This window comes from Felis catus, chromosome F2 (genome assembly GCF_018350175.1).
Source record: "Felis catus isolate Fca126 chromosome F2, F.catus_Fca126_mat1.0, whole genome shotgun sequence".
Classification (NCBI taxonomy): Eukaryota; Metazoa; Chordata; class Mammalia; order Carnivora; family Felidae; genus Felis; species Felis catus.
In genome coordinates, this window is record NC_058385.1 from 22,091,135 (window position 1) to 22,117,500 (window position 26,366).

General features: G+C 38.3%; 2 protein-coding genes across 4 annotated transcripts in view; one reads left to right on the forward strand and one right to left on the reverse strand.

Moving 5' to 3' along the window:
- Positions 1–2,278, reverse strand: part of TRPA1 (transient receptor potential cation channel subfamily A member 1) — a 53,968-nt gene extending 51,690 nt beyond the window's left edge. For all 3 annotated transcript variants that reach the window (XM_011291355.4, XM_045049573.1, XM_045049574.1), the window contains exon 1: positions 2,147–2,278. In XM_011291355.4, coding sequence (XP_011289657.3) covers positions 2,147–2,257 — 111 coding nt within the window. In that variant the 5' untranslated portion in view covers positions 2,258–2,278. The remainder of the gene's footprint in view (positions 1–2,146) is intronic.
- Positions 2,279–2,475: 197 nt separating this feature from the next.
- The window catches only part of KCNB2 (potassium voltage-gated channel subfamily B member 2), a 623,843-nt gene continuing 599,952 nt past the window's right edge, over positions 2,476–26,366 (forward strand). The window contains exon 1 of the mRNA XM_045049575.1: positions 2,476–2,613. The gene's annotated coding sequence lies outside the window, so the exon portion shown is untranslated. The remainder of the gene's footprint in view (positions 2,614–26,366) is intronic.

A 26,366-nucleotide genomic window follows, 5' to 3' on the forward strand; every position in this document is an offset into this window, starting at 1 on the left:
TAGTTTTTTATGGTCACAGAGTTACTTCAGATTCTTTTGATTTCTGAACTATATGACTAGCTATGGAACATGATGGACTAGATCACTTTTAAAGAAGTTAATTCTAAGCCCTTTAAAACAGAGATATCAAATACATTTGTTCTAGGTTGCCTCAGTGAAATACATACAAGCAGTAATGGAGTAAAAAAGAGGGAATCTAGGTGAAAGACTGTAGCAAATGAAGGGTCAAATGCTAATGTATTAATTCTCTTGAAAGAAAGTCATGAAAAAAGCTAAAAGCATCAGATGGTTCTTTTTCCACATTTCTCATCTTGTAATGTTTCTCCCATCCTTTGATTTTGTTAGTACTCCTGAAGTAGTGGGTCTATGCTGGAGAAAATATACACCATATCTTTTTAATAAGGAAATCCTTAGAGTAAGAACTCTCCACAGTATTACACGTACTTATTTGTAATTAGTCTCACCACTGACATTTCTACAGAATGATCTGGAATTATTGTACATAATAAAATACATAAATCCCTCCAACTACAAGCTCTATTGTGGCTTCTGAAAGTCTTAAATAACCTAAATGGCTCCACTTGACTTAGGCAATAAAACTAAAGACAGTTAAATAAAAACCATGAAGAAAATGAAGTTTGAGACTTTGTGCTGCAGAAAACCTCCCGTAAATATCTAAGACAAAACCACATTGGTAAGTGAAGGATCTCTGATGCGATTTTTGAAATGTAAAATTTTCTTCCATTCCATAATATTAATTCCAAAGACATTATCCTAGTGCTTGAAATCAACTCGAGAGCGCAGGTCTTTGTGTTAACCCTATAGATGCCGGTTAATACTCTAATACTAAGGAGGAGGAAAAAAGTCAGGGTTTAATCTGGAGGTGTAAACAGAGTCACCTTGGGAAGTCTGGTTTGTCAGTTTATGTGACTTACTACACGTGCCTGACTTACATGACTGGCAGCAGTGCCAATCTGGTGATTTCAATCAAAATTAAAGCTTTTGGGGCACCTGTGTGGCTCAGTCGGTTAAGCGTCTGACTTCCAGCTCAGGTCATGCCTTTGAGCCCCTTGTGCTGACAGCTCAGAGCCTGGCGCCTGCTTCGAATTGGGTCTCCCCGCCTCTCTCTGCCCCTGCCCCTCTCGCTCGCACTGTCTGTCTGTCTCTCTCTCTCAAAAATCAATAAACTTTTTTTTTTTAATTAAAGCTCTTGATCCTGCTGGGACTTTTATATACATGCATATTCACTAAATGTACTGACAAAAGAAACTGCATCTACACTTAGACACAATCTCACCTGTGATGCAAAACAAAAACCCTGTCCACTCTTGCTGGACCAATGAATGACAAACTCATACAAGAGACTACTATAAAGCTGCAGAATAAGAGTGAAGTACACCTCCAGGTGCTGAACTTTAAAGTATTCTAAAATATAACATAGTAAGTCACGGGCGTGTATTTGTGCAACCCGCGTCTCCCTCCCTGTGCGCTCTGGAAAATACACAAGGAACTGTTAACATGGATTCCACCGTGGAAAGGGATTCCAGGTGGGGCACGGGAGACACACTTGGGACGTTTTAACGCTTAAAAAGAGACCCTTCTTCCCGCCGACCACGTGAAGACAGCTAGGGGCGGGTTTGCAGAGCCCCCAACAGCCTTGGCGCTCAGACTGCGCCCTGCCTCTCCGGACGTCAGGGTGTCCCGGGAACCGTGCAAACAACAGAAACCCGTCCTAGCCCTCGGGGTCTCGCGAAGACCACCTACCCAGGGTCCAACGGCCTCCTCTTTCACAGTCCTTCCCGAAGCCCCCACTCCCTGGAGGAACTCGCCAGTCCCGCCATGTTCGGTACTTTGGGCTAAGTCCCCGAAGCCGCAGGTGCCCGCCCGTGAGCAAAGGCGGGCCACGCAAACCAGCGGACAAACACAAAGGACCCGGCAGGCTGCAGGGGCGCCTCGCTAACGCGCCCCTCGGGGCCCCCAGTACACCACACACGCCCTGAAACCTGCCCGCCCGTCTCGCGGCGCTCGGCGCCCTCGGGTCCCGGGGCAGCCGGCTGGGAAACCTTGAACGCAGGAGCGCAGAGTTCAGCAGAGCCGCCCCCGCCCGTGCTCCGGACCCGTCCCCACCGCCCAGCGCCTAGGGTACCTTCAGCGAGTCCTTGCGGCCGTCCGTGCCGTTCTCCACGCCCTGGTAGACAGCGCCCTGGGGCTCCTGCTTACCCCCAGGGCTCAACATCTTCCTCAGGCTGCGCCTCATCGACCGCACCCCGTCGCCACCTGCGCCAGCTGCTCCCCACGTGCGCGAGCACCTGCGGCGAGAGATTGTGGGGAGGCGGCCGGAGGCCGAGAGAACTTCTGGAAGGGGTTCTTCGGCCCCGGGGCCGCTTGCAGCGCAGGAAGCAGGAGGCACACCGGGAAGAGGCAGGGACACAGACCTCTTGTCCGCGCGCGGCGAAGGGGTGGCCGCGCCGAGACTGTCCCCCGCTCGTCGCTTCGGGCCCAGAGCACGCACGACTCGCCTGTCCGACCTGCGACCGCGGCAACGCACCCCCTAAGTCATGGTGTCAGGCGAGTGTGGATCCAAGGAATCTGGAATCTTTTATAATAAAAACAGTAAGAACCGCCCACCCGCACAACTGGGGAGAGGGGCGGGGGAAGGAAGGGAGGCGGGGGTGGGGGTGGGGGGGTGATAGTTGAGAATGAGAGAATAACTGGGTACATTGGGAAGATTTTTTATTTTTAGGATGCCCCCCCCAAAGCTTCTGAAGTTGTGTTTCTCATTTCATTTTAGAAGTCTAGCTCTTTGACTTGGAAATAAGGTTTTTAGAAAAGCGTCTCTTTCCAAAAAAAAAAAAAAAAAAATGAGGGACTAAATCCTAGCACTGGTTTGAGCAGCTAGATCAGGTCTCTTAGCACCTCAGGTTCCTTTTCCTGTGGATGGCAATGCTTATCTCATGATTTGGTGTTTCACAATGGCTGAAAAAGTTACTTGTTAGGTTAAAGGTAAATCCTATGGACTCCTGTGAGCTGTTTACCCTCAGCTTTGTTTGAAAGGTTTATCCTCAGGGGCCTGCACTGCATTTGTTAATCAAGGGCATGGGTGTAAATTGTGGGGTGGTAGGGTCTCCTCTCAATTGCAGAGGCCACTTCTCTTAATGTTCATTCAGTGGAGCCTCTGAAACTGTTGCAGTGATGTTTAGGCTACAAGGTTAGAAAGAAAAACAAAAAAAACTTCTTTCCAAAACCGATTAGCTTTGCACAGGCCAGCACTTAGCTTTGGCGGTCTCTTGTCTGGACAATCTGTGTGCTCCTTTAAGGCCCTTGATTGTCATATTCACCTGGGAATCTCCAGCACCTGCCACACGTGGCTCCAGGACCTGGCCATAGATCCTACACTAAATAAAGATTTGTGGACCACTTGGCATAGGGGCCACACTGGGTTGAACTTAAGGGCAGGTAACCTAGCATGGTGATATTCTGGAACTGTGAAGCCCTCGCCCTCAGTCTATCAAGAGATATTGCAAGTTGTTATCAATTTCACCTGTGAAGTGGAATGCTTTAGGGTAATATTGAAGTTCTCACCATGTATCAGTTTGCCATCTGCCAGTTGATGGACATTGGATTGTTTCTAATTTTTGTCTATTGTAAATAATGCTGCTATGAAATTGTTCATGCACATCTTTTTGTGGACATGTAAATTTTCATTTCTCTTGGTTAAATACCTAGTAGTGAATTGCTGGGTCGTATGATAAGTTCAGCTTTGTATGAAATTTCCAAACTGTTTTTCCACAGTGGCTGTGCCATTTTACGTGCCCACGAGCGCAGTGTGAGGTTTCCAGTTTCTCCATATCCTCACCAAATCTTGGTGTCAGCAGTCTTTTTGATTTTAATCAGTCTAGTGTGTATAGAGTGGTATCTCCTTGTGGCTTTAATTGGCATTTCCCTAATGACTAATGATGTTGTCTGTGTTTTTCATTCCTCATTAGCCGCTCATATGTCTTAACGGAGTGCTTATTACTTAGCTTTTTTTAAATTGAGTTGTCTTCTGAGTATTGAGTTGTAATAGTTCTTTATTCTGAATACAAGTTTTGTATCAGATAAATGATCCACAAATATTTTCTCAGAGTCTGTGGCTTTTATTTTCTTATTGGTGTCTTCTGAAAAGCAAAACTTTTAATGTTGATACAAAGTCTAATTTGTTAGTATAGATTGTGCTTTGGGTTTCATATAAAGCAATTTTTGCCTATTTTAAGGTTAAAAAGAAGGCTTATGGTTTTGGTCTCTTACGTAGATTCGAGTTACTTTTTGCATATGGTGTGAGGTAGAGGTCTAAGTTTATTTTTATTGCATATGGATATTCAAATGTTACCATTTGTTAAAAAAACAACTATGCTTTCTTCACAATTGCCTTGGAACCTTCATCAAAAATCAATTGGCCATAAAATATGGGTTTGTTTCTGGACTTGGTATGCTATCCCACTCATCAGTAGGTAGGTCTCTGTAAGTCAGTACCACACAGTCTTGATTTTGTAGCTTCCTGGTAATTTGGAAATCAGATAGTATAAATCCTCCAAATTGGTTCTTTTTCCAATTAACTGTAATAACTTTTTTCTGGATTTCTTAGAAATTTATACATATAAGATTGTATTTTTTGCTGTAAGGACAGTTGGCTTCTTTCTTTCCGAACTGTGTGTCTTTAACTTTTTTTTCTCCACTGTCATGCACTGGCTAGAAGTTCTAGGGCATTGTTGAATAGAAGTCCAGAGAGTGGACATCTTGCCTTTTTCCCAGTCTTAGGGGAAATGTATTCCCCTTCACCACTGAATATGATGTTAAATTAGAGTTTTCTTGGTTACCTATTAGCAGATTGAGGAACATATCTTCCATGATTACTTTAAGAGTTTTTAATCATGAGAGGGTGTTAAATTTTGGCTGATGCTTTCTCTACAACTATTGAGGAGATTATGTGATTTTCCTCATTTATTCTTTTACGTTAATTGATTTTCTAATGTTAAATCAACTTTTTTTTTAATGTTTATTCACCCTTGAGAGACAGAGAGACAGAACATGAGAGAAGTAGAGAGAGCGAGGCCCAGAATCTGAAGCAGGTTCCAGGCTCTGAGCTGTCAACACAGAGTCTGATGTGGGGCTCGAACTCACGGACTAGACCGTGAGATCGTGACCTGAGCTGAAGTCGGATGTTTCACCTGCGCCACCCAGGCACCCCAAATCAACCTTCTACATGTTGCTGAATTCAGTTTGCTAATCTTTTGTTAAAGATTTTGGTGTTTATATCCATGAAGAGTATTGGTCTTTAGTTTTTCTTTTGTCTAATGTCTCTGTATGGCTTTGGTAGCAGTGTAAATAGTGGCCTCACTGATAGGGTTGAGAAATGTTCCCTTCTATTTTCTGAAGTTGTATATATAGTATAGGTATTATTTCTTTCTAAAATGCCTGATAGAAGTCACCAGTACAGCCTAGTGAATTGGGTTGTCTGGGCTTTTGGCTTTTTTCTGGGAATATATTTAATTACCAATTCACTTTTATAGATCTTTTCTGAATTTATATTTTTCTTCAGTAAATTTAGGTAATTTGTGCCTTTCAAGAAATTTGTTCGTCTGAGTTGTCTATTGACATAGAGTTATTCATAAGATTCCCTTACAATCCTTTAAATTCTTGTAGGGTCTATAACAGTGTCCTTTCTTTCGTTCCTGATTTTGGTAATTTGTGTCATCCCTCTTCCTGAGCTAATAGTTTATCAGGTTTCTTGATATCAAAGAACCAATTTTTAATTTTATTGGTTTTCTCCATTGTTTTTCTACTTTAGGTTTCATTGTTTTCAGTGTTTCTTCTCTCTCATTTTTCTTTCTAGTTATTTTGGGTTTCATTTTTCTTTCCAGTCTTTTTCTTTCTAGTTATTTTGGGTTTTATTTGCTCTACTTTCTCTACATCCCTGGTGTGTAACCTTAGGTTATTGATTTTAGATCTTTCTTCCTCCTAACATAAGCATTTAAAGCTACGTGATGCTTTCTAAACGTTGCGTTAATGGCATCTCATAAACTTTGATTTGTTGTGTTTTCATTTGTAGTTTCTTCTTTTACTCACAGGTTATTTTTGGGAGTATGTTTAATTTCCAACTATGTGGGGTTTCCCCACATTTCTTTCAATTGTTGAATTCTAGTCCAATCTGGTTGTGGTCAGGGAACACACTTTTTATGATTTTGATCTGTCTAAATTCAAATATAGACTTGTTCAAACATGTTTTATGGCTTCCATGTGGTCTGTCCTGGAGATTGTTACTTAAAAGAATGAGTATTTTGCTCTGATTTGGTCAAGTTTCTGAATATGTTATTAGATCCAGTTAATACTGTTGTTCAAGTCTTCTGTATTCTTAGTGGTTTTCTATCCTTCTATTAGTTACTGAGAGGGGAGTATTAGAATTTTCAATTATAACTTAAATTGTCTATTCTGTTCAGGATGTACTTCATTTTGGGGGAGGGAGCCTGTGTTCTTAGATGCATGCGTATTTATAGTTGTCACTTCTATATTTTTCCTTTATTGTAATGAGATTTCTTTGTATTTAGTAGTATTTCTTGTTTAAGGTCTATTTCAAGTCTATTTTGTCTGAGATCATTACTCCAGATATCTTATATTTGCTTCTTCCATGGTAAATCTTTTTCCATTCTTTTACTTTTAACCTATTTGTGTTAAACAGTTAAAGACTGTCTTTAAAGTGTGTTTCTATATATAGCATAGAGTTAGATATTACTCTTTGATCTGGCTTGATGTCTCTGCCTTTTAATTAGTGTTTAGTCATTGACATTTAATGTAATTGTTGCTGTGATACTGCTATTTTGATACTTGTTTTTCATGTCTCATGTCTTTATCTGCCATGTTCCTTCTTTACTGCCTTCTTTTGTGTTCAACAATTCTTTTAGCAAACCATTCTCATTTATTGGTAGGTTCTTGTTTTTTAAACATTTTTTTAAGTTTATTTATTTTGAGGGGGGCAGGACAGGGAGAGTAGGGGAGGGGCAGAGAGAGAGGGAGAGAGAGAATCTCAAGAGGCTTCATGCTGTCAGCACAGAGCCTGCTGCAAGGCTCAATCTCAGAAACCGTGAGATCATGACCTGAGCCAAAATCAAGAGCTTAATCAATTCAGTTACCCAGGCGCACCTGTTAGTAGGTTTTTAAAATAAGTTATTTTTTTATGTTACGCACTCCAAAGTCCCAGGACTCATTTCTTCCTGTAGATTTTGAGTTACTATCTGGTGTCATTTCTTTTCAATCTCAAGGACTTTCTTTAATATTTTTGGTAAGGCAGGTCTGCTTGAAAACTGCTGGATGGAGAGAACTTTTGTTTGACAGGTGTGTTTTTAAGGACTTTGAATATTATTATACTGCCTTCTGACTTCCACTGTTTCTGATGAGAAGTCATCATAATATGATATTGTTGTTACTCACTTAAACTTAAGGTTTTTGTTAATCTCAAAAGTTAATGATTGTAACTTCCCCCATTTATGATAAAGTAAGCTAGCATGCTTGCATTTCTCTTCTTCCTGATTATCTCTTCTATCTGTATTAATACAACCAGTATTTTAGTTTGATTTTTAAGAAATTAAAAGGTAAATTTTAATTTAAAGGTAAATTTCTTAAAGGTAAATTTATAAGGTATTTAGACAAGTATAAATTGTATTGTTATTACACTTTATTTTGCCATTTCTCAAAATCTTTATTTTTTTTCTTGAATTCGTATAATTTATTTTGGAATCCACATGTAAGTAATTCTTTTAGACCAACTATGTTGGTGGTAGAATTTCTAGTCCTTGCGTGTCCAACACTCTCCTTATTTTGGCTCCCTATTAGATAGCAGTTTAAATGGATACGAAACACTTTCGAAGTCATTTTCCCTTAGAAAGTTGAAGACTTTATTGCTCCCTTTCCATCATCCATTTTTGCAGATAAAGTGTATTATGTCAATCTATTTCTTATTTCTTTCTTGGTACTTTATTTCATTTCTTTCTCTGAAAACTTTAAGATTTTTATTCTGAAATTTTACCATCATGCAATCCAGTGGTGATCTTCTGTTGTTTGCCTGTTCTGTATTCTGTGGTCACTTTTAATCTAGTGATTATCTCTCTTGGACTCGGAAATTTTCTTTTATTTTGTTTATTATCATTATTTATTTTTACATAGGTTAAGCATCTTTTCATACCAAGTAATAGAAGAATGAAATCAGAAGTGGCTTGGGGCGCCTGGGTGGCGCAGTCGGTTAAGCGTCCGACTTCAGCCAGGTCACGATCTCGCGGTCCGCGAGTTCGAGCCCCGCGTCAGGCTCTGGGCTGACAGCTCGGAGCCTGGAGCCTGTTTCTGATTCTGTGTCTCCCTCTCTCTCTGCCCCTCGCCCGTTCATGCTCTGTCTCTCTCTGTCCCAAAAATAAATAAACATTGGAAAAAAAAATTAAAAAAAAAAAAAGAAGTGGCTTAACCCAAACTAGAATTAATTGTTCCCCAAACTAAAAAGGCCTGTGGTAGAACTAGCTTCAGACCCAGATGGATCAGGAACTCAATGTCATCAAAGCTGTTCTCTTTTTTCATCAAGAGCAAGAAATTTCTTCACTTCTTTGAAGGCTCACCTACAGTATCTCCTGGCTGAAATCTTTCATATACATCCATGGGTATCATCACTGAATTTTCTACCAGCCCTACAAAATTTCCTAATGTACTGCTGGCTCTAATTAGGTTACAAATCAATATCTTAATCAGTCACCATATCCAGAAAAAACTATGATCTGATTATTCAGGTCTGAGTTACATGCCCTTCAACAAAGTCATACTTGGGAGTCAATGAATTGCATGGACTGAGAATGGGGAAAGGATAATTGCCATCACCCTGAGATCAACTGGAGTAAAATTGGCAAAAGAAGGGGGAATTGGTGGTATCTATTTCCAGCTGAATTTATAGATGTTTATATACCTTCATTCTGTTTGATATTTCTGGTTACATATTAAAATTTCCTGATCCATTTTCCTTGTACCTTAAGCTGTCATATATATATACATATATATACATATATATATAATATATGTATATATATATGCATTTGTGTGTGTGTGTATAATTTCTTTTTCCCTTTATACTCTATCATGGGAAAATTCTTTGACTTGATCTTCCACTTCACTATTTTGCTCTCTAGTAATGTCTATAATTCAAGTATTTTTTTTTAATTTTATGAAGAAATTTTTATTTCAAAATCTCTGGTTAAGTCTCTGTAAATGTAATATATTGTCACATTTTTATTTTATTTTATTAAGTCCTGATCTCCTTTTCTCTTTACAATAGTGTTCATTTCCTTCAAATGTTGAGTAATCCCTATTTGCTCATTTTGGTGTTTGGTACCTCTATGCCTCTGCCTCTGCTATTCACAGTCAGTCTCTGGTGATTGTGTGGTAGAGACCAGATGTCCTGTTGGGAGGGATGCAGTGTCCCTCAACTTCCCTTCTGGGTGGAGCAGCTGTCTCCCCTTTAGATCATTGCTCTGCCTCCAGGGTCCCATGCCCACACTGTACTTTCACTGATGGGCAAACACAATTGTGTCCACTGCCTACCACAAATCAGAGAGGGGAGAGGTGCTGACTAGCCTCACTCTGATGGTTTCTCCCTCATTAACAACCACTGTGAGGCATGCTTGAAGACTACCTCTTTTTATGCTGTGGCCTGTGGTTCCCCCACCCTCAATCTTCTCATCACAGCATACTTTTGCTTATGCTTGTGTTTTCCTTTATTCATATCTCTATAGATCTGATCCTGCCCACCTTCCACCTTTCTAGAGTTCTTTAACATTTCAAGACTATAGGTGGCATTGTTTTTTGTTTCCTACCGTTGTATTTACTCCTTTTTATTTTTATTTATTTTTATTTTTTGAGCCTTTATTGCAAAAGGGTCTGTTACAGGTACTCATAAAGTTCATATTCTCACAGATCAACTCAGAGAAATAAGATAAATATTTGCAAAGGTCATAATTAGCACAAAAGATACAGAGAAGCTCTTCAATAACTTAACATCAGACTGAACTTGGAATACTTTCTTTGAGAGGAGCTAACTTTGTTTTTAAATATCACATTAGGTAATTCTTTTGATTGTCCTAGGAGTATAACTGTAGATGATAACAAAATAATTGTATTATTATCTTTAGTTTTGAGTGGTATGAGCAAATTGTGCTAATTTAAGTTTCTTTTTTTACACCCATTTTAATTTTATTATTTTTTTAAATTTGCATCCAATTTAGTTAGCATATGATTTCAGGAGTAGATTCCTTAATTCTCCTTACCCATTTAGCCCATCCCCCTCCCATAACCCCTCCAGTAACCCTCTGTTTGTTCTCCATATTTAAGGGTCTCTTATGTTTTGTCCCCCTCCCTGTTTTTATATTATTTTTGCTTCCCTTCCCTTATGTTCATCTGTTTTGTATCTTAAAGTCCTCATATGAGTGAAGTTATATGATATTTGTCTTTCTCTAATTTCGCTTAGCATAATACTCTCCAGTTCCATCCACATAGTTGCAAATGGCAAGATTTCAATCTTATTGGTTGCTGAGTAATACTCCATTGTATATATATATACCACTTCTTCTTTATCCATTCATCCATTGATGGGCATTTGAGCTCTTTCCATATTTTGGCTATTGTTGATAGTGCTGCTATAAACATGGGGGTATATATGTCCCTTTGAAAAGCACACCTGTATCCCTTGGATATATACCTAGTAGTGCAATTGCTGGGTCATACAGTAGTTCTATTTTTAATTTTTTGAGGAACCTCCATATTGTTTTCCAGAGTGGCTGCACCAATTTGCATTCCCACCAACAATGCAAAAGAGATCCTCTTTCTCCACATCCTCACCAACATCTGTTGCCTGAGTTGTTAATGTGAGCCGTTTTGACAGGTGTGAGGTGGTATCTCATTGTGGTTTTGATTTGTATTTCCCTGATGGTGAGTGATGTTGAGCATTTTTTCATGTGTCAGTTGGCCATCTGGATGTCTTCCTTGGAGAAGTGTCTATTCATGTCTTTGCCCATTTCTTCACTGGATTATTTCTTTCTTGGGTGTTGAGGTGATACGTTCTTTACAGATTTTGGATACTAACTCTTTATCTGATATGTCATTTGCAAATATCTTCTCCCATTCTGTCAGTTGCCTTTTAGTTTTGCTGATTGTTTCCTTCATTGTGCAGAAGCTTTTTATTTTGATGAGGTTCCAGTAGTTCCATTTTTGCTTTTGTTTCCCTTGCCTCCAGAGACATGTTGAGTAAGAAGTTGACGTGGCCAAGATCAAAGAGGTTTTTTCCTGCTTTCTCCTCAAGGATTTTGACGGCTTCCTGTGTTACATTGAGGTCTTTCATCTATTTTATTTTTGTGTATGGTGTAAGAAAGTGGCCCAGCTTCATTCTTCTGCATGTCGCTGTCCACTTTTCCCAGCACCACTTGCTGAAGAGACTGTCTTTATTCCATTGGATATTCTTTCCTGCTTTGTCAAAGATTAGTTGGCCATATGTTTGTGGGTCCATTTCTGGGTTCTCTGTTCCATTGATCTCAGTGTCTGTTCTTGTGCCCATACCATACTGTCTTGATGATTACAGCTTTGTAGTATAGCTTGTAGTTCAGGATTGTGATGACTCTTGCTTTGGTTTTCTTTTTCAAGATTGCTTTGGCTACTCAGGGTCTTTTCTGGTTACATACAAATTTTAGGATTGTTTGTTCTAGCTCTGTGAAGAATGCTGGTGTTACTTTGATAGGGATTGCATTGAATATGTAGATTGCTTTGGGTAGTATCAACATAACAATATTTGTTCTTCCTATCCAGGAGCTTGGAATCTTTTTCCATTTTTTGTGTCTTCAATTTCTTTCATAAGCTTTCTATAGTTTTCAGTGTATAGATTTTTCACCTCATTGGTTAGATTTATTCCTAGGTATTTTATGGTTTTTGGTGCAATTGTAAAAGGGATCAGTTTCTTGATTTCTCTTTCTGTTGCTTCATTGTTGGTGAATAGGAATGCAACCGATTTCTGTGCATTGATTTTATATCCTGCAACTCTGCTGAATTCATGAATCAGTTCTAGCATTTTTTTGGTGGAATCTTTTGGGTTTTCCATATAGAGTTTTGTATCATCTGTGAAGAGTGAAAGTTTGACCTCCTCCTGGCTGATTTGGATGCCTTTTATTTTTTGGTGTTATGTGATTGCAGAGGCTAAGACTTCCAATACTATGTTGAATAACAGTGGTGAGAGTGGAAATCCCTGTCTTGTTCCTGACCTTAGGGGGAAAGCTCTCAGTTTTTCCCCATTGAGGATGATATTGGTGTTGGATCATTCATATATGGGTTTTATGATCTCGAGGTATGCTCCTTCAATCCCTACTTTCTTGAGGGTTTTTATCAAGAAAGGATGCTGTATTTTGTCAAATGCTTTCTCTGCATCTATCGAGAGGATCATATGGTTCTTGTCCTTTCTTTTATTGATGTGATGAATCACGTTCATTGTTTTGTGGATATTGAACCAGCCCTGCATCCCAGGTATTAATCCCACTTGGTCGTGGTGAATAATTTTTTTAATGTACTGTTGGAGCTGGTTGGCTAATATCTTGTTGAGGATTTTTGCGTCCATATTCATCAGGGAAATTGGTCTACAATTCTCCTTTTTAGTGGGGTCTCTGTCTGGTTTTGGAATAAAGATAATGCTGGCCTCACAGAAAGGGTTTAGGAGTTTTCCTTCCATTTCTATTTTTTTGGACAGCTTCAAGAGAATAGGTGTTAACACTTCCTTAAATGTTTGGTAGAATTCCCCTGGAAAGCCATCTGGCCCTGGACTCTTGTTTTTTGGGAGATTTTTGATTACTAATTCAATTTATTTATTGGTTATGGGTCTGTTCAAATTTTCTATTTCTTCCTGTTTCACTTTGGGTAGTGTATATGTTTCTAGGTATTTGTCCATTTCTTCCAGATTGCCCATTTTATTGGCATATAATTGATCATAATATTCTCTTATTATTTTTATTTCTGCTGTGTTGATTGTGATCTCTCCTCTTTCATTCTTGATTTTATTTACTTGGGTCCTTTTTCTTTTTGATCAAACTGGCTAGTGGTTTATCAAATTTGTTAATTCTTTCAAAGAACCAGCTCTGGTTTCATTGATCTGTTCTACTTTTTTTGTTTGTTTGTTAGTTTCGATAGCATTAATTTCTGCTCTAATCTTTATTATTTCCTGTCTTCTGCTGGTTTTGGGTTTTATTTGCTCTTCTTTTTCCAGCTCTTTAAGGCATAAGGTTAGGTTGTGTATCTGAGGTCTTCTTTAGGAAGGCCTGGATTGCTATATACTTTCCTCTTATGACTGCCTTTGCTGAATCCAAGAGGTTTTATGTTGTGGTGTTATTTTCATTGGCTTCCATATACATTTATAATTTCCTCTTTGACTTCTTGGTTGGCCCGTTCATTCTTTAGTAGGATGTTCTTTAGTCTCCAAGTACTTGTTACCTTTCCAATTTTTTTCTTGTGGTTGATTTCAAATTGCATAGCATTGTGGTCTGAAAATATGCATGGTAAGATCTCGATCTTTTTGTACTTGCTGAGGGCTGATTTGTGTCCCACTATGTGGTCTATTCTGGAGAATGTTCCATGTGCACTGGAGAAGAATATATATTCCACTGCTTTAGGATGAAATGTTCTGAATATATCTGTTAAGTCCATCTGGTCCAGTGTGTCATTCAAAGCCATTGCTTCCTTGTTGATTTTTTGATTAGATGATCTGTCCATTTCTGTGAGTGGGGTGTTGAAATCTCCTACTATTATGGTATTACTATCAATGAGTTTCTTTATGTTTGTGATTAATTGACTTATATATTTGGGTGTCCCACATTTGGCACATAAATGGTTATAATTGTTAGGTCTTCTTGGTGGATACACCCCTTAATTATGATACATTAATTATGCCCTTCTGCATTTCTTGATACAGTCTTTATGTTAAAGTCTAGATTGTCTGATATAAGTATGGCTAGTCCAGCTTTCTTTTGTTGACCATGAGCATGATAGATAGTCTCCATCCCCTTACTTTCAATCTAAAGGTGTCTTTAGGTCTAAAGTGTGTCTCTTGTAAACAGCATATGGATGGATCTTGTTTTATTATCCATTCTGTTACCCTATGTCTTTTGATTGGAGCCTTTAGTCCATTGACGTTTAGAGTGAGTACTGAAAGATATGAATTTATTGCCATTATGTTGCTTGTAGCTTTGGAATTTCTGGTGGTGTTCTCTGGTCCTTTCTAATCTTTGTTTCTTTTGATATTTTATTTTATTTTATTTTATTTTATTTTATTTTATTTTATTTTATTTTATTTTATTTTATTTTATTTTATTTTATTTTATTTTATTTTATTTTATTTTATTTTATTTTATTCTATTCTATTCTATTCTATTCTATTCTATTCTATTCTATTCTATTCTATTTTATTTTTTCATCTTTTCTCCCCTCAGAGAGTCCCCCTTAAAATTTCTTGCAGGGCTGGTTTAGTGGTCACAAACTCCTTTAAGTTTCGTTTGTCTGGAAACTTTTTATCTCTCCTTCTCTTTTGAGTGACAGCCTTGCTGGATAAAGAATTCTTGGCTGCATATTTTTCTGATTCAACACATTGAATATATCCTTCCACTCCTTTCTGGCCTGCCAAGTTTCTGTGGATAGTTCTGCTGCAAACCTGATCTGTCTTCCCTTGTAGGTTAAGGACTTTTTTTTCCCTTGCTCCTTTCATGATTCTCTCCTTGCCTGAGTATTTTGTGAATTTGACTATAATATGCTTTGTTGATGGTCGGGTTTTGTTGAATCTAATGGGAGTCCTGTGTGCTTCCTGGATTTTGATGTCTGTGTCTTTCCCCAAGTTAGGAAGGTTTTCCGCTATGATTTGTTCACATAACGCTTCCCACTCTTATTTCTGTCTCTTTCTCTTTGGAACCCCTATGATTCTGATGTTGTTCCTTTTTAATGAGTCACTGATTTCTCTAATTCTTAAATCATGCACTTTTGCCTTAACTTCCCTCTCTTTTTATGCTTTATTATTCTCCATAAATTTGTCCTCTATATCGCTGATTCTCTGTTTGCCTCATCCATCCTTGCCACTGCAGCATCCATTTGAGATTGCAGCTCAGTTACAGCATTTTTATTTCATCCTGACTAGCTTTTACTTCTTTTATCTCCACAGAAGGGCATTCTAATCTATTTTTGACTCCAACTAGTATTCTTATTATCGTGATTCTAAATTCTGGTTCAGACATCTTGCTTCTGTCTGTTTGATTAAGTCCCTGGCTGTTGTTTTTCCTGCTCTTTCTTTTGGGGGTGAATTCCTTCATTTCATCATTTTCAAGGGAGAAAAGGAATTGAGGTATAAAAATTAAAATAAAAAAAATTAAAAATATTAAAATTAAAAAATTAAAAACAAGCACACAGGAAAAAAAATCGAATAAATGATGCTATATGCTTGGTGGGTTTTGGTCTGGGTGTTGAAAGTGGCTTGATAGATGAGAGAAAAACAGGAGGAAAAAAAAGGAAATCATTTGAAAATTTGAAAAAATGAATACACTAAAGGTAGACTAAAATGAAATGATGGAAGTAAAATAGAATTTGAAAAAATTACACAAAAGTAAAAAAATAGAAAAAAATTAAAGAAAAATATTTTTAATAAAAATTGAAAATAAAACTTAATTTTTTCCTCTTTATGTATTCAAGAAAAAGAAAAGAAACAAAAAAAAGAAAATTGAATAGTTGCACCAGCGAACAGACTGAAATACAACTGAAATTACTTTGTTTTCCCCTAGAAGTCAGTCTATGTAGCACCTTATAGTCCATAAACCAAGCAGGTGGTGAGACTTGTGTTGTTGAAGAGCGAGGTTGGCCCAGTTGGGCGGGGCTTAGTGTAACGTCTCTGTTCTCCACTAGATGGTGCTGCTAAGCTTACTGGGGTGGATTGTTGTGGCACTTGTAGGTGCATACACACAGGCATGGGAGTGGTGAAAATGGTGTCACCCAGCTACCCAGTCTCTAGTATCCGAACTCTGTTCTCCCCCATCAGCAGTCGTGCACCTGTCCTTCATCTTTGGCTTCCATCTGCTCCCCACTTCCACACTGTCTGTGACCAAGCCCCAGGCAGCACCTCCCTCCCAAGTTGTCTCAGATGCGGCTGTTTCCCCTGGCCCCCCACTTCAGAGGGACTGCAGCTTTGACCTGTTTCGCCCCTCTGCGGAGGGTCTCACTGAGCAACGGCCGGGTGCTGGTCGTACCCAGGAACACTTGCGGGACTGTGCTGCTGCTGATGCCCAGAGACTGCAGCCAGGTGCCAGCCCGGCCCAGAAAAAGTTCACGAGATATTGTAGCAGCAGCATTTCAGGGATTATGGAAAACCACAACACCCATCTGGCACCAGGCTTCACCCCCAACGATCTTGTTCCAGCACCAGTGAATGTTGCGGTTCTCTGGGGTCTGCTGGGCCCAGGTGGCCTCACGGCTTCTACCAAATGTCCTTCCAGCAGTGGGACCGCTTCTTCCCGTGTGGCCCGAGAACCTCCCAGACCCCACTCTGCTCCTGGGGATTCACCCTTCCCACCAGAGCACTGCCAGGTATCGAGCTGTGGAGTTTCAGACTCTGTGCTCCCCCTGTTTACAGTCTTAATGGAATTTAAACCCTCTCCTTTCTCCTTTCTCCCTTTTTAGTTCAGTCCCTGCGGCTGTTTCCAATTTTCCACTTTCTCTCCAGCTGCTTTTGGGGAGGGGTGCTTTTCCCATATTCTCCGCACCCCCCCCCCCCGTCCTCTCTCCGCACACGAAAATGGCTCCCTGCCCTCTGTGGCTTCTCTCTCCCCAAGCTCACCCCTCCACGCCGTGTACCTGCTAAATTCTGTGGTTCAGGTTGTGCAGATTGTTGCGCTAATCCTCAGATCAGTTTTCTAGGTGTGCAAGATGGTTTAGTGTTGGTCTGGTTGTATCTCATGGATGTGAGACACTATTTACTCTTTGTTAAATATTTATATATATATATATATTTATATTTATATATATATATATATTTTGGCATTTCATAGGTTTTCAGATGGGAAAAAGGCATATATGAGTACTCAGACAACTGTCTTAATCAAATCACTTTCTCTTATTTTTATGTAATTTTTAAAAAATTCTACCCTGTTTATGCCAAATTGTATGCAACAGAGAAATGTTTTACATAGCGTGTCTTGAAATACTTACATTAGAAGAGAATTGGAGCAGGAAGGAAAGGAGGAAACTAATGTGCATGAGATTCTACTACTCACCAGGGTGTGTCATTAGTTTGGTGACAGTTGAGTCTCAGGTAGAAAATTCTGCTTAATACTGATAAATCGTGAGATAAAATACACACAGACACACATACGCGCATTGCTGTGGACACTTATAAAATGCTCTTTTCTACCAGGGAATCAGAGAAAGTGTACTTTGTTACAGAGAAACCTGAAGCAAATTCTGCTCTACTTCCCAGAAGACTAATTGCTGTGCATAGATTATCCAAACCACCATTCCCAGGGTCCTTAGCAACCATGGTCTACAGAGATTACTGGAACAATTTATAAAAATGCAAATCTGATACGATTATTTAAAATGTGATATATTTAAAAAGCTAGCTAAATTGGCCTTCTAATTAAAAAAATAATAAAAATAGAATAAAATAAAATAAAATAAAAAAATAAAATAAAATAAAATAAAATAAAATAAATTGGCCTTCTAGATAAGGAAACCCTTGCCAAAAGTTAGTGTGTCATGCCAAATAATATCTCAAATTTGGGGATAAAATAAGGTATATAAATTTATTTTATTTTCATTATATTCGTATAAATGTTTATTTCATAACTTAATCAGATTATGGAATTATCTTTATGTCATGAATTTTTATTTCTGTTTAACCTGAAGCAATAGCCAAAATTTTATGAGGAAATTAATCTTTACATTGTGAATTTTTATTTCTAACTATTTCACCCAAGGCAACAAAATTTAAGATATATCCATGATATCTGCCAGTGAATGAGAGGTAACGGGAGATTTCTCATAGTAGCAGTATTACTTTATGAGATTTGAAAGTACAGTTCAAGCTGCCCGCTGGTTATAAAATGCCTGTATGGTGCAACTTTACTTGATATGCACTTAATTTTTAAATTTTTTAATATTTATTTTTGAGAGAGAGAGAGGGCTCACATAAGCGGGAGAGGGACAGAGAGAGGGAGGGAGACACAATCCAAAGCAGGCTCCAGGCTCTGAGCTGCCAGCACAGAACCTGACGTAGAGCTCAAACCCACGAACCCTGAGAGCGTGACCTGAACTGAAGCCAGATGCTTAACCGACTAAGCTACCCAGGTGTTCCTGATAACACACTTAATTTATACCTGGATCATTTTAGACTGGAGAAGTATTAGTACAAAAGAAAGCTCTTTTCTCTTTAGCATCTCTGCTTTTTACCTTGACAACTTTATTACATATAGAGCTTTTCTAGTTAAATTATTTTTTAATTGTTTTAAATTATTTTATTTTATTTAAAATATTTTAAATTATTTAAATTTAAAAGTATTTAAAGTATGAAAAAATTTTATTGAATTTGTCTCAAGTAGCTAACACTAATGTCTATAGTTCAGTTTGTCTTTAGTTGTAGAGAGATTCTTGTTACTGTTTCAAGGCTATATTAACTTATCCCAGTCTGTGAAGAGAGAAACTTTAGGGTCCCAAGTTTTAAGCTTCTTAGTGAATTTTGGACAACAATAACTTAAACAATTCAAATACAGTTAGTTGTAAAATAAAGTTGTTATTTCATCCAATTTATGATAGGAAGTAGATCATATTAAAATTAAATGACATCAAATGTAAAATGTGAGCCTACCTTTCTTTCAGATGAAACCCAAACTAGCATTTCAGGTATAAAATTAGAATTACAATTACACTAATTTTTCATATCAGAAAACTTGACTTATCTAACTTCTGAAATACATGCATTATCCTTTAAAACTATGAAAGTCACAAGATAGTAAAAATTAGTCTTACCTTCATTAATGGAAATTGACATCCTGTTTTTCAGGGTACACAAGTATAAATGTCCAAGCACAGAACTGTTCTTTTCTGACAGAGTTCATAGGTTGTACCCACTTTTATAGTTCCACATAATTATACAAGGGGTGGTTCATTCTAAGAGTCAATATTATGCCTTTTTATTAGACTATCTTACATAAATAATGGATAAACACAAAGATTTCATAATTTCAGTTTTAAAATTTTATTATTGGTTACTGAAAAGTAATCACCTAATTTTTCACCTGCTATAACCCTTTTATAACGCAGTACCACAAATCAATGTAGTTAATTAACAGTGGTAGTTAATTAACAGTGGTTAACTACTAACAATGTAGTTAATTCTCTTAGGAGAATTATCTAGCTTTTTCAGAAAACTAGTTACCATCTTCCTACTGAGTAAAAGATTGCTAAGAAAAGTAAATAAAAGATTACAGCATTGTCACTAACCTGTTACAGTATGTTACATACCAGTAAATTGAGGAAAAAATACTGACCTATCCAAGAAAGAATTATCTAAAATAAATTATTATAGATGCCTCATACAGTAAGCATACATCTGTGTCTACCATAGATATGATTTGAAGAAAATTACACTTGTAAAGAGGGTAATTATCAAGTTACCTTATGAAAGCTATAATATTTAAAAATAAACTTTTGGGGGCACCTGGGTGATTCCATTGGTTGAGCATCTAACTCTTGATTTTAGCTCAGGTCATGATCCCTGGTTTGTGGGATCAAGCCCTGTGTCAGGCTCTGTGCCAAGTGCAGAGCCTCCTTAAGATTCTACTCCCCCCCCCCTCGTTCTGCTCCTGTCCTCTACTCATGCTCTCTCTCTCAAAAACAAAAACAAAAACACTCCATTTTCTGTGTGTCTAACAATATTGTGAGCATAAGACACACATGACAAGAGTAGAGTCAGTAAAATCAGTAAGGATGGCATAGTGGCCATAAAATTGGCAAGGAAGATGTCCTAAACTGTGGCAATGAAAATAAAGAGGGAGCAGCATATGTTAGATGTTTGGGACATAAACACTACAGACATTGGAGGACAATTGGAGGGTGAAATGAGTGACAGTAGATCATAGAATGACTTCAAGGTTTCTGGTTTCCTTGCAATGGAGAGCACAGGAAGGAAAAAGTGAGATGTGTTCAGAGAGGAAGGAGAAAAAAGATCCTGCCATCCAGAAAGCCATGAGATGAGAGATTTCAAAATGGTAGAAAAAATAATTTTGCAAAATCTGCAAAATGGTAAGGAAAATGAGAACCAAAAGATAACTTTTCACTGTTGGAAACTAGAATCTCACTAGTAATCTTGCAAACAGCAGTGTAAGAATTTAAATGTGTTGGTTAATGCTAAACACTGTAATAACATTGGAAATAATATCACATTTGCTATGATAAATAATAAATAGGGGTGCCTGGGAGGATCATTCAGTTAAACGTCCGACTTTTGCTCAGGTCACGATCTCATGGTTTGGGAGTTTGAGCCCCGCGTCCAGCTCTGTGCTGACAGCTCAGAGCCTGGAGCCTAGTTCAGATTCTGTGTCTCCCTCTCCCTCTGCCCCTCCGCTGTTCATGCTGTGTCTCTGTCTCTCTGTCTCTCTCTCTCTCTCTCTTAAACATTAAAAAAATTTTTTTAACCAATAGTACAGCTTACTTTAGTGTTTAAGCGATTTGGTTATAGATCAGAAGGGGATTTAATATTTATCACAATGATATTAAGCCCATAAAATTAATGATTATGCTCTGAACATTAAAAATTATTTCTAGGGGTGCCTGGGTGCTCAGTTGCTTGAGCATCCCACTTTGGCTCAGGTCATGATCTCGCGGTTTGTGAGTTCAAGCCCCACATCAGGCTCTGTGCGGACAGCTCAGAACCTGGAGCCTGCTTCAGGTTCTGTGTGTGTCTCTCTCTCTGCCCCTCCCCCACTCACACTCTGTCTCTTTCTCCTTCAAAAATAAATAAACATTAAAAAAATTAAAAATTATTTCTATACAAAATTACTGGAGTTTCAACTCTGACATTTCTGCCTAAATTTGTTGGGAAATTTGATGATGATAATGCATGTGAGTATTATTACTAACATATCATGCTGAGTGTTATAATTTACAATAATTTTTTTAAAAAATTTTAAATGTTTATTATTGAGAGAGAAAGAGAGACAGAGCATGAGCATGGGAGGGGCTGAGAGACAGGGAGACACAGAATCTGAAGCAGGCTCCAGGCTCTGAGCAGCCAGCACAGAGCCTTACACAGGGCTCGAACTCACAAACTGTGAGATCATGACCTGAGCCGAAGTCGGACACTCAATCGACTGAGCCACCCGGGTGCCCCTCCAATAATGTTTTTAAAGTTCAATGTCAAAATGATAGAAAATCATACTATATGCAGGAATGATGACCTTGTGGAATCTATGACAACGAAATTTCAATGTATGCCGAATAAAAAAAAATATTTTTTTCAATTCTTATACCAAATAACATGCTTTAGTTATTTATTGTCAATATTAAATATTTTAATAACAGACATTTAATATACAATACCAAATCTCTGAAGGATAAGAAATAGCTTTTAGGAACTAGCAAAACTGGATGTGGCAGAGGGCAAAATCGTGGTTTTACTAAGAAAACAATTTCTCAAAACTTAAAATGCAATGCTGCATTCTCTGGAATAGCAAAATCTCAAAGAAATGAAAGTGATGCAGAGATTGGCCCATTAAATATATTTGGTAATACAACCACTGATACCCTTACAAACTGAAACGGAACACTTTTTCACTATGTATTCCATGAGAAGCTCAAAAACTTAAGTGGTAAATGACCTGCATTTATTTTAAACTTCTATTATGCTGAGTTCTTACAAAAACAAACAAGTAACCTGCCTTTTGCTTTTGCTCATTTTGGGTTTTGTTTTTGTGGATTCACCAGGAATGAAGTAAATGCAATAATTCCACATTGGAAAGTAAACAACTCTACCCTAATACAGAGGACACTGCAAATGTTGGTCTGTCACCTCATTAAGAAGTCAGCAAACCCATGCCCAAAGCACCGTCTACTCACCGAAGATCCCACAAATGCTCTGCTAAACCAATCTTTTCTAGGCCGAGAGACCAAAGGCTCAGGCAGTGACATGGGATTTGAAGTAAGATCAAGATTTGAGTCGCAGCTTACCCATCCGACAATTTTGTGACCTTTAACTGGTCATGTAACTTTTCTGAATTTGTCTTATGCACAATATGGAAATAGTAAAACCAGCCTCACTGGGTTATGTTACAAACAAATTGGACTGTGTATGAGCAAATGCTAATTAAACTGTAAAGAGCTGTGCAGCATAATCATCTGGGTTTTACCAGCAGGATTCCAAAATGCTTATTTATTATGCTGATGATCAGTAATAGGAGAGAGCATTAGGATCACAATGCAAAACAAAATGTTTATGAACCTTTCAGGTGGAGAAGCATTAAATCTTGGACTCTTCTAAAGTCAAAGTTGCTTTATTGAGGTTCTTGGGAATAGGACCAGCCTTTGGGGACATGACTAGAGTGGTTTTTTAACTGAGTCACTGTAATACAAGGGAAATAATACTTTATGCTTCCTTTTTATTCCAGAGTGATGAAGCAACAGTAATTACTGGAAAACTGTTCACTAAATTGATAGCAACATTTATTAATGATCACAGTGAGCCAGGTTTTATATTTATTATCTCATTTAAGTGCTTCACATTTATTATCTCAGTGAATTCTCATGACAACTTATGTAGTAGGTCCTTTATTTTGCCCATTTTACAAATGAGAAAATTAAGGCATAGAATGGTAGAGTGATTTTCCCAAGTCAGTGTATACTCCTTTTAAGGACTGTTATGAATAGAGGTTCTGTAGCATCTTTGGTTGGCAGTTCTAACATTTAATGGTCTCTGTGCCTCAACAAGTTGCCTCAAATACTCCCTCTATTGCTCTGCTCATGTAATTGTTATTTTTATCTGTAAACACTGAGACTTGATAGTCTGATTCATCCTGACTGTGCTCAATAAATACTTCCAGGCAAATTGCCTGCCCAAGAGGAAATCCTTCTAGATATGAATTTCCTGTGTTGTGGTTGAAGAAAAAGAAACAAATTATGACTGCTTACATGTTCAATAAGGTACAAAATTAATCCAAATTAGGGTTAATATTGGACAAATCATCTGTCACCCTCATTGAGAGATTCCAAGCACAGATCCAAGGGGGATAACCAATTAATCTCTAATAAAGGCCAAATGGAGAGCCAGGGTGAAGATTATTACCCTCTTTCTTTAAAAATCACTTCCGTACTATTGAAATCAAGAGAAATATCAGTTTTGTTTTCCATGTAACAACATTTAAGATAAATCTTAGTGGACAAATTGGAATAAATACATGGTCAAACATTAATCCCCTGTTTTAAATGATATGTTTATTCAATTAACATTTGCTGAAGACCTTCTGGACTAGATACTGGAGATAAAAGGAAAAGAGAATAAAAGAAAGAAAGGCATGGTTTCTGGTCTGAAGACCTCTTCTAAGAAGAAAAGCACATAGGTATGTTTACAGGAGTCAAAAGATGGTGGGTAGGCATATCAGGGAGAAGAAACAGAATGGACAAAGGCTTGAGGGACTGGAAGTCTGATAAGTTTTTCAGTGTTCTTGGAGCATAAAATTGATAGGTGAGTGGCAGCATCATAAGGTGGAAGTGAGATTGTTAAGGGCTTTCTTATCCTGTAGATTGTAACCGCCACCCCCGCCCCTGCCACTGCCGCCAAAAAAAAAAAAGTATAACATTCAATTTTCTTCTTAGAAAAATTAGTTTGGTGATGATCTGAAGAATAGGTTGAAGACAACCTACAGATGGGATAGGTTAGGAGGTTTTAACAGGCAAGTGATGGTAAGAGTCTGGTTGGGGGTATGATAAATGTACATGGAGAGCCTGGTGGATGGATAAGATTCATAGGCAGAAACGGCAAAAATTCTAAGCAATTGAATGTGGGTAGATGAAAGGGAACTCCTTTCTGGGATTACTCCATTTCTAGGTGGTGGGTGGTATCATTCATCTAAAAATCAAGAGAGAGCTCTGAATTTGAGGAACAATTGACATCATCAGAGTGAAGGAAATCAATCAACGTGAATAGGTAGAGCAAAGATTATAAGCCAAAGTAGTATCATAAATGAGCGAGGATTGGTGGAGGAAGAAAAAGTACTGTGAAAGTAACATCACTGAGAGTGGCAAATGTGGGTGACTACATCCGTCTAAAGCCCTGCTACTCAAAGCATAGTTCATGGATTGGCAACACTGACATTTCCTGAAAGCTTGTTAGAAATGCAAAATCTCAGGCCCAGCCTCAGAGCTCCTATAACCAGCTATTCATTTTAATAAGACTTCCAACTGATACTCAGGTTCACTGAAGTTTGAAGCACTGATTGAAAAGGTCAGATTGTTTTCCTGCTGTAAGTAATTGTTTCGATGTGAGAATATGGGCCTGGTAGTGTTAAGTGTCATTTCCTAAGAGGGACTTTCCCGACTTTAAGAAATGGCAGCTGTGTGGTCAAGGTCCCAGAAGGAAGCAGAATTACCACAGATGATTCAAATGTAGAAACTTTAATAAAAGGCCTTGTAGAGGCAGGTTAGTATTAAGAGAACCAACAATGGACTGTCAACCTTCCACTGGGTAGCAAAAATGCACCGGGAAGCATCACAGCCTGCTAGAGCTGAAGGAAAGAAAGAAAGAGAGTTTGCCGAGCCCACCAGGGCCTAGAGTGCTAGGAACAAGGCCAGTGTCCGAGAGACAGCACCAAAGGAGGGAGGAAGCAGAAAAGAACCGCTTGACTTCTCTCTCCTGCCGTCCTTCAGTGTTCTGCTGGTGTCTTCTGTCTGTGTCCGTCAGCAAGCTTTAACGGAGCCCACCAGAATCACCTCCCAAGGCAACTGAAAAGGACAAGAACAGGTGGGGAAAGAAGAAGACTGTAAGCCAAACTAAAACCTTTTGGGGCTGTATCTAGAATCATGAGAGAGGAGAGCCAAGAATGATGTCCTAAGGAATGCCACCTGCACCCCACCATGTGGGTGTGGTGCAATGCCTCTTTAAGTGGTGAGGTAGGGAAAAAATGTGGTACAAAGTAGTAGCTTGGGCTAAGAAGGAGCCCCTGAAATCATCCAAGAATCCCCACAAGAAGGAACTGTCATCCTCTGTTTATCTTGTCTCCTGTTGTTCCCCAGTGCTATCTTCCTTCTGCTTTTTCTCCTGCAGCCTGCATTTCCAGATTAATATTTTTCTCTTGGGTGAGCTACCTTAAATGAGGATTCCAGCCCCATTCAGGGAAATCCTCTAATCCAATTCCTTCCATCTGTTCAAATAGTGAAAATCTGAAAATCTACTCCCCTTATAGAGCATGCTCCCACAAGATGCTGGCCAACTTGACCAGCCACAAGTACAAAGGGTGCACTGCACATTTCAGACTTTGGCACACACTGTTCCAGCAGCTAATTTTCTTTCTGAGCAGATGTTAGTCTTCCATTATGGTCATGTGTTTATATTGCCAGATGTTGCCTGATTTTCTGTAGAGTTGCCTCATCACTGTTTTACGGTGTTGTTGCCTATTCCCAAGGGTGTTTAGGCATATGAAAAATTTAAAACATCAAGAAAGCTATCTTAGCAAGTGAAATAAATATTTGGGGAGGACATAAACTCAGATGTGTTTGTTCCGGAATAGTAATCAACATAGAATCTCCATTTTCAAATGTTGGTTTTTTCCTTTGGTGTACTTTTGTGCTATCTTTTGGGATTCTTTGATACATTTGACAGTGTTATTTTATTTTGATTTCACAGAAATAACATGATCATCTGGGGTACCAAGGTGAAATACCTGAGGTTCCTAAGCTTGTAGTTATTTTTGCATGGTGGTGATGAATTTGCATTCATCTGCTGGCATCTCTTTCTACCTATTCTTTGTAGTGTTATTGTGGAATTGAAAATGTCTGTTCAAATATTATCTTCACTTCAGTTTTCTCATTCAGCTAGAGCAAGTTTACATTCCAATATGTGACCTGATCTGTGAGCCTACCATTAAAATATATACACAGGTATTATGTCAGTGCATTAAAATATTAAGAAACAATTATTTTTATTTTTTTTTCTTGTTGACTACACGTGGCATCTCATAAGAGACTGTGATGTTGGAAAACTCAGGTTGAAGACTTTTGTTCAAAATGGTGCATGGCCAACAGCCACAGTGCAACCC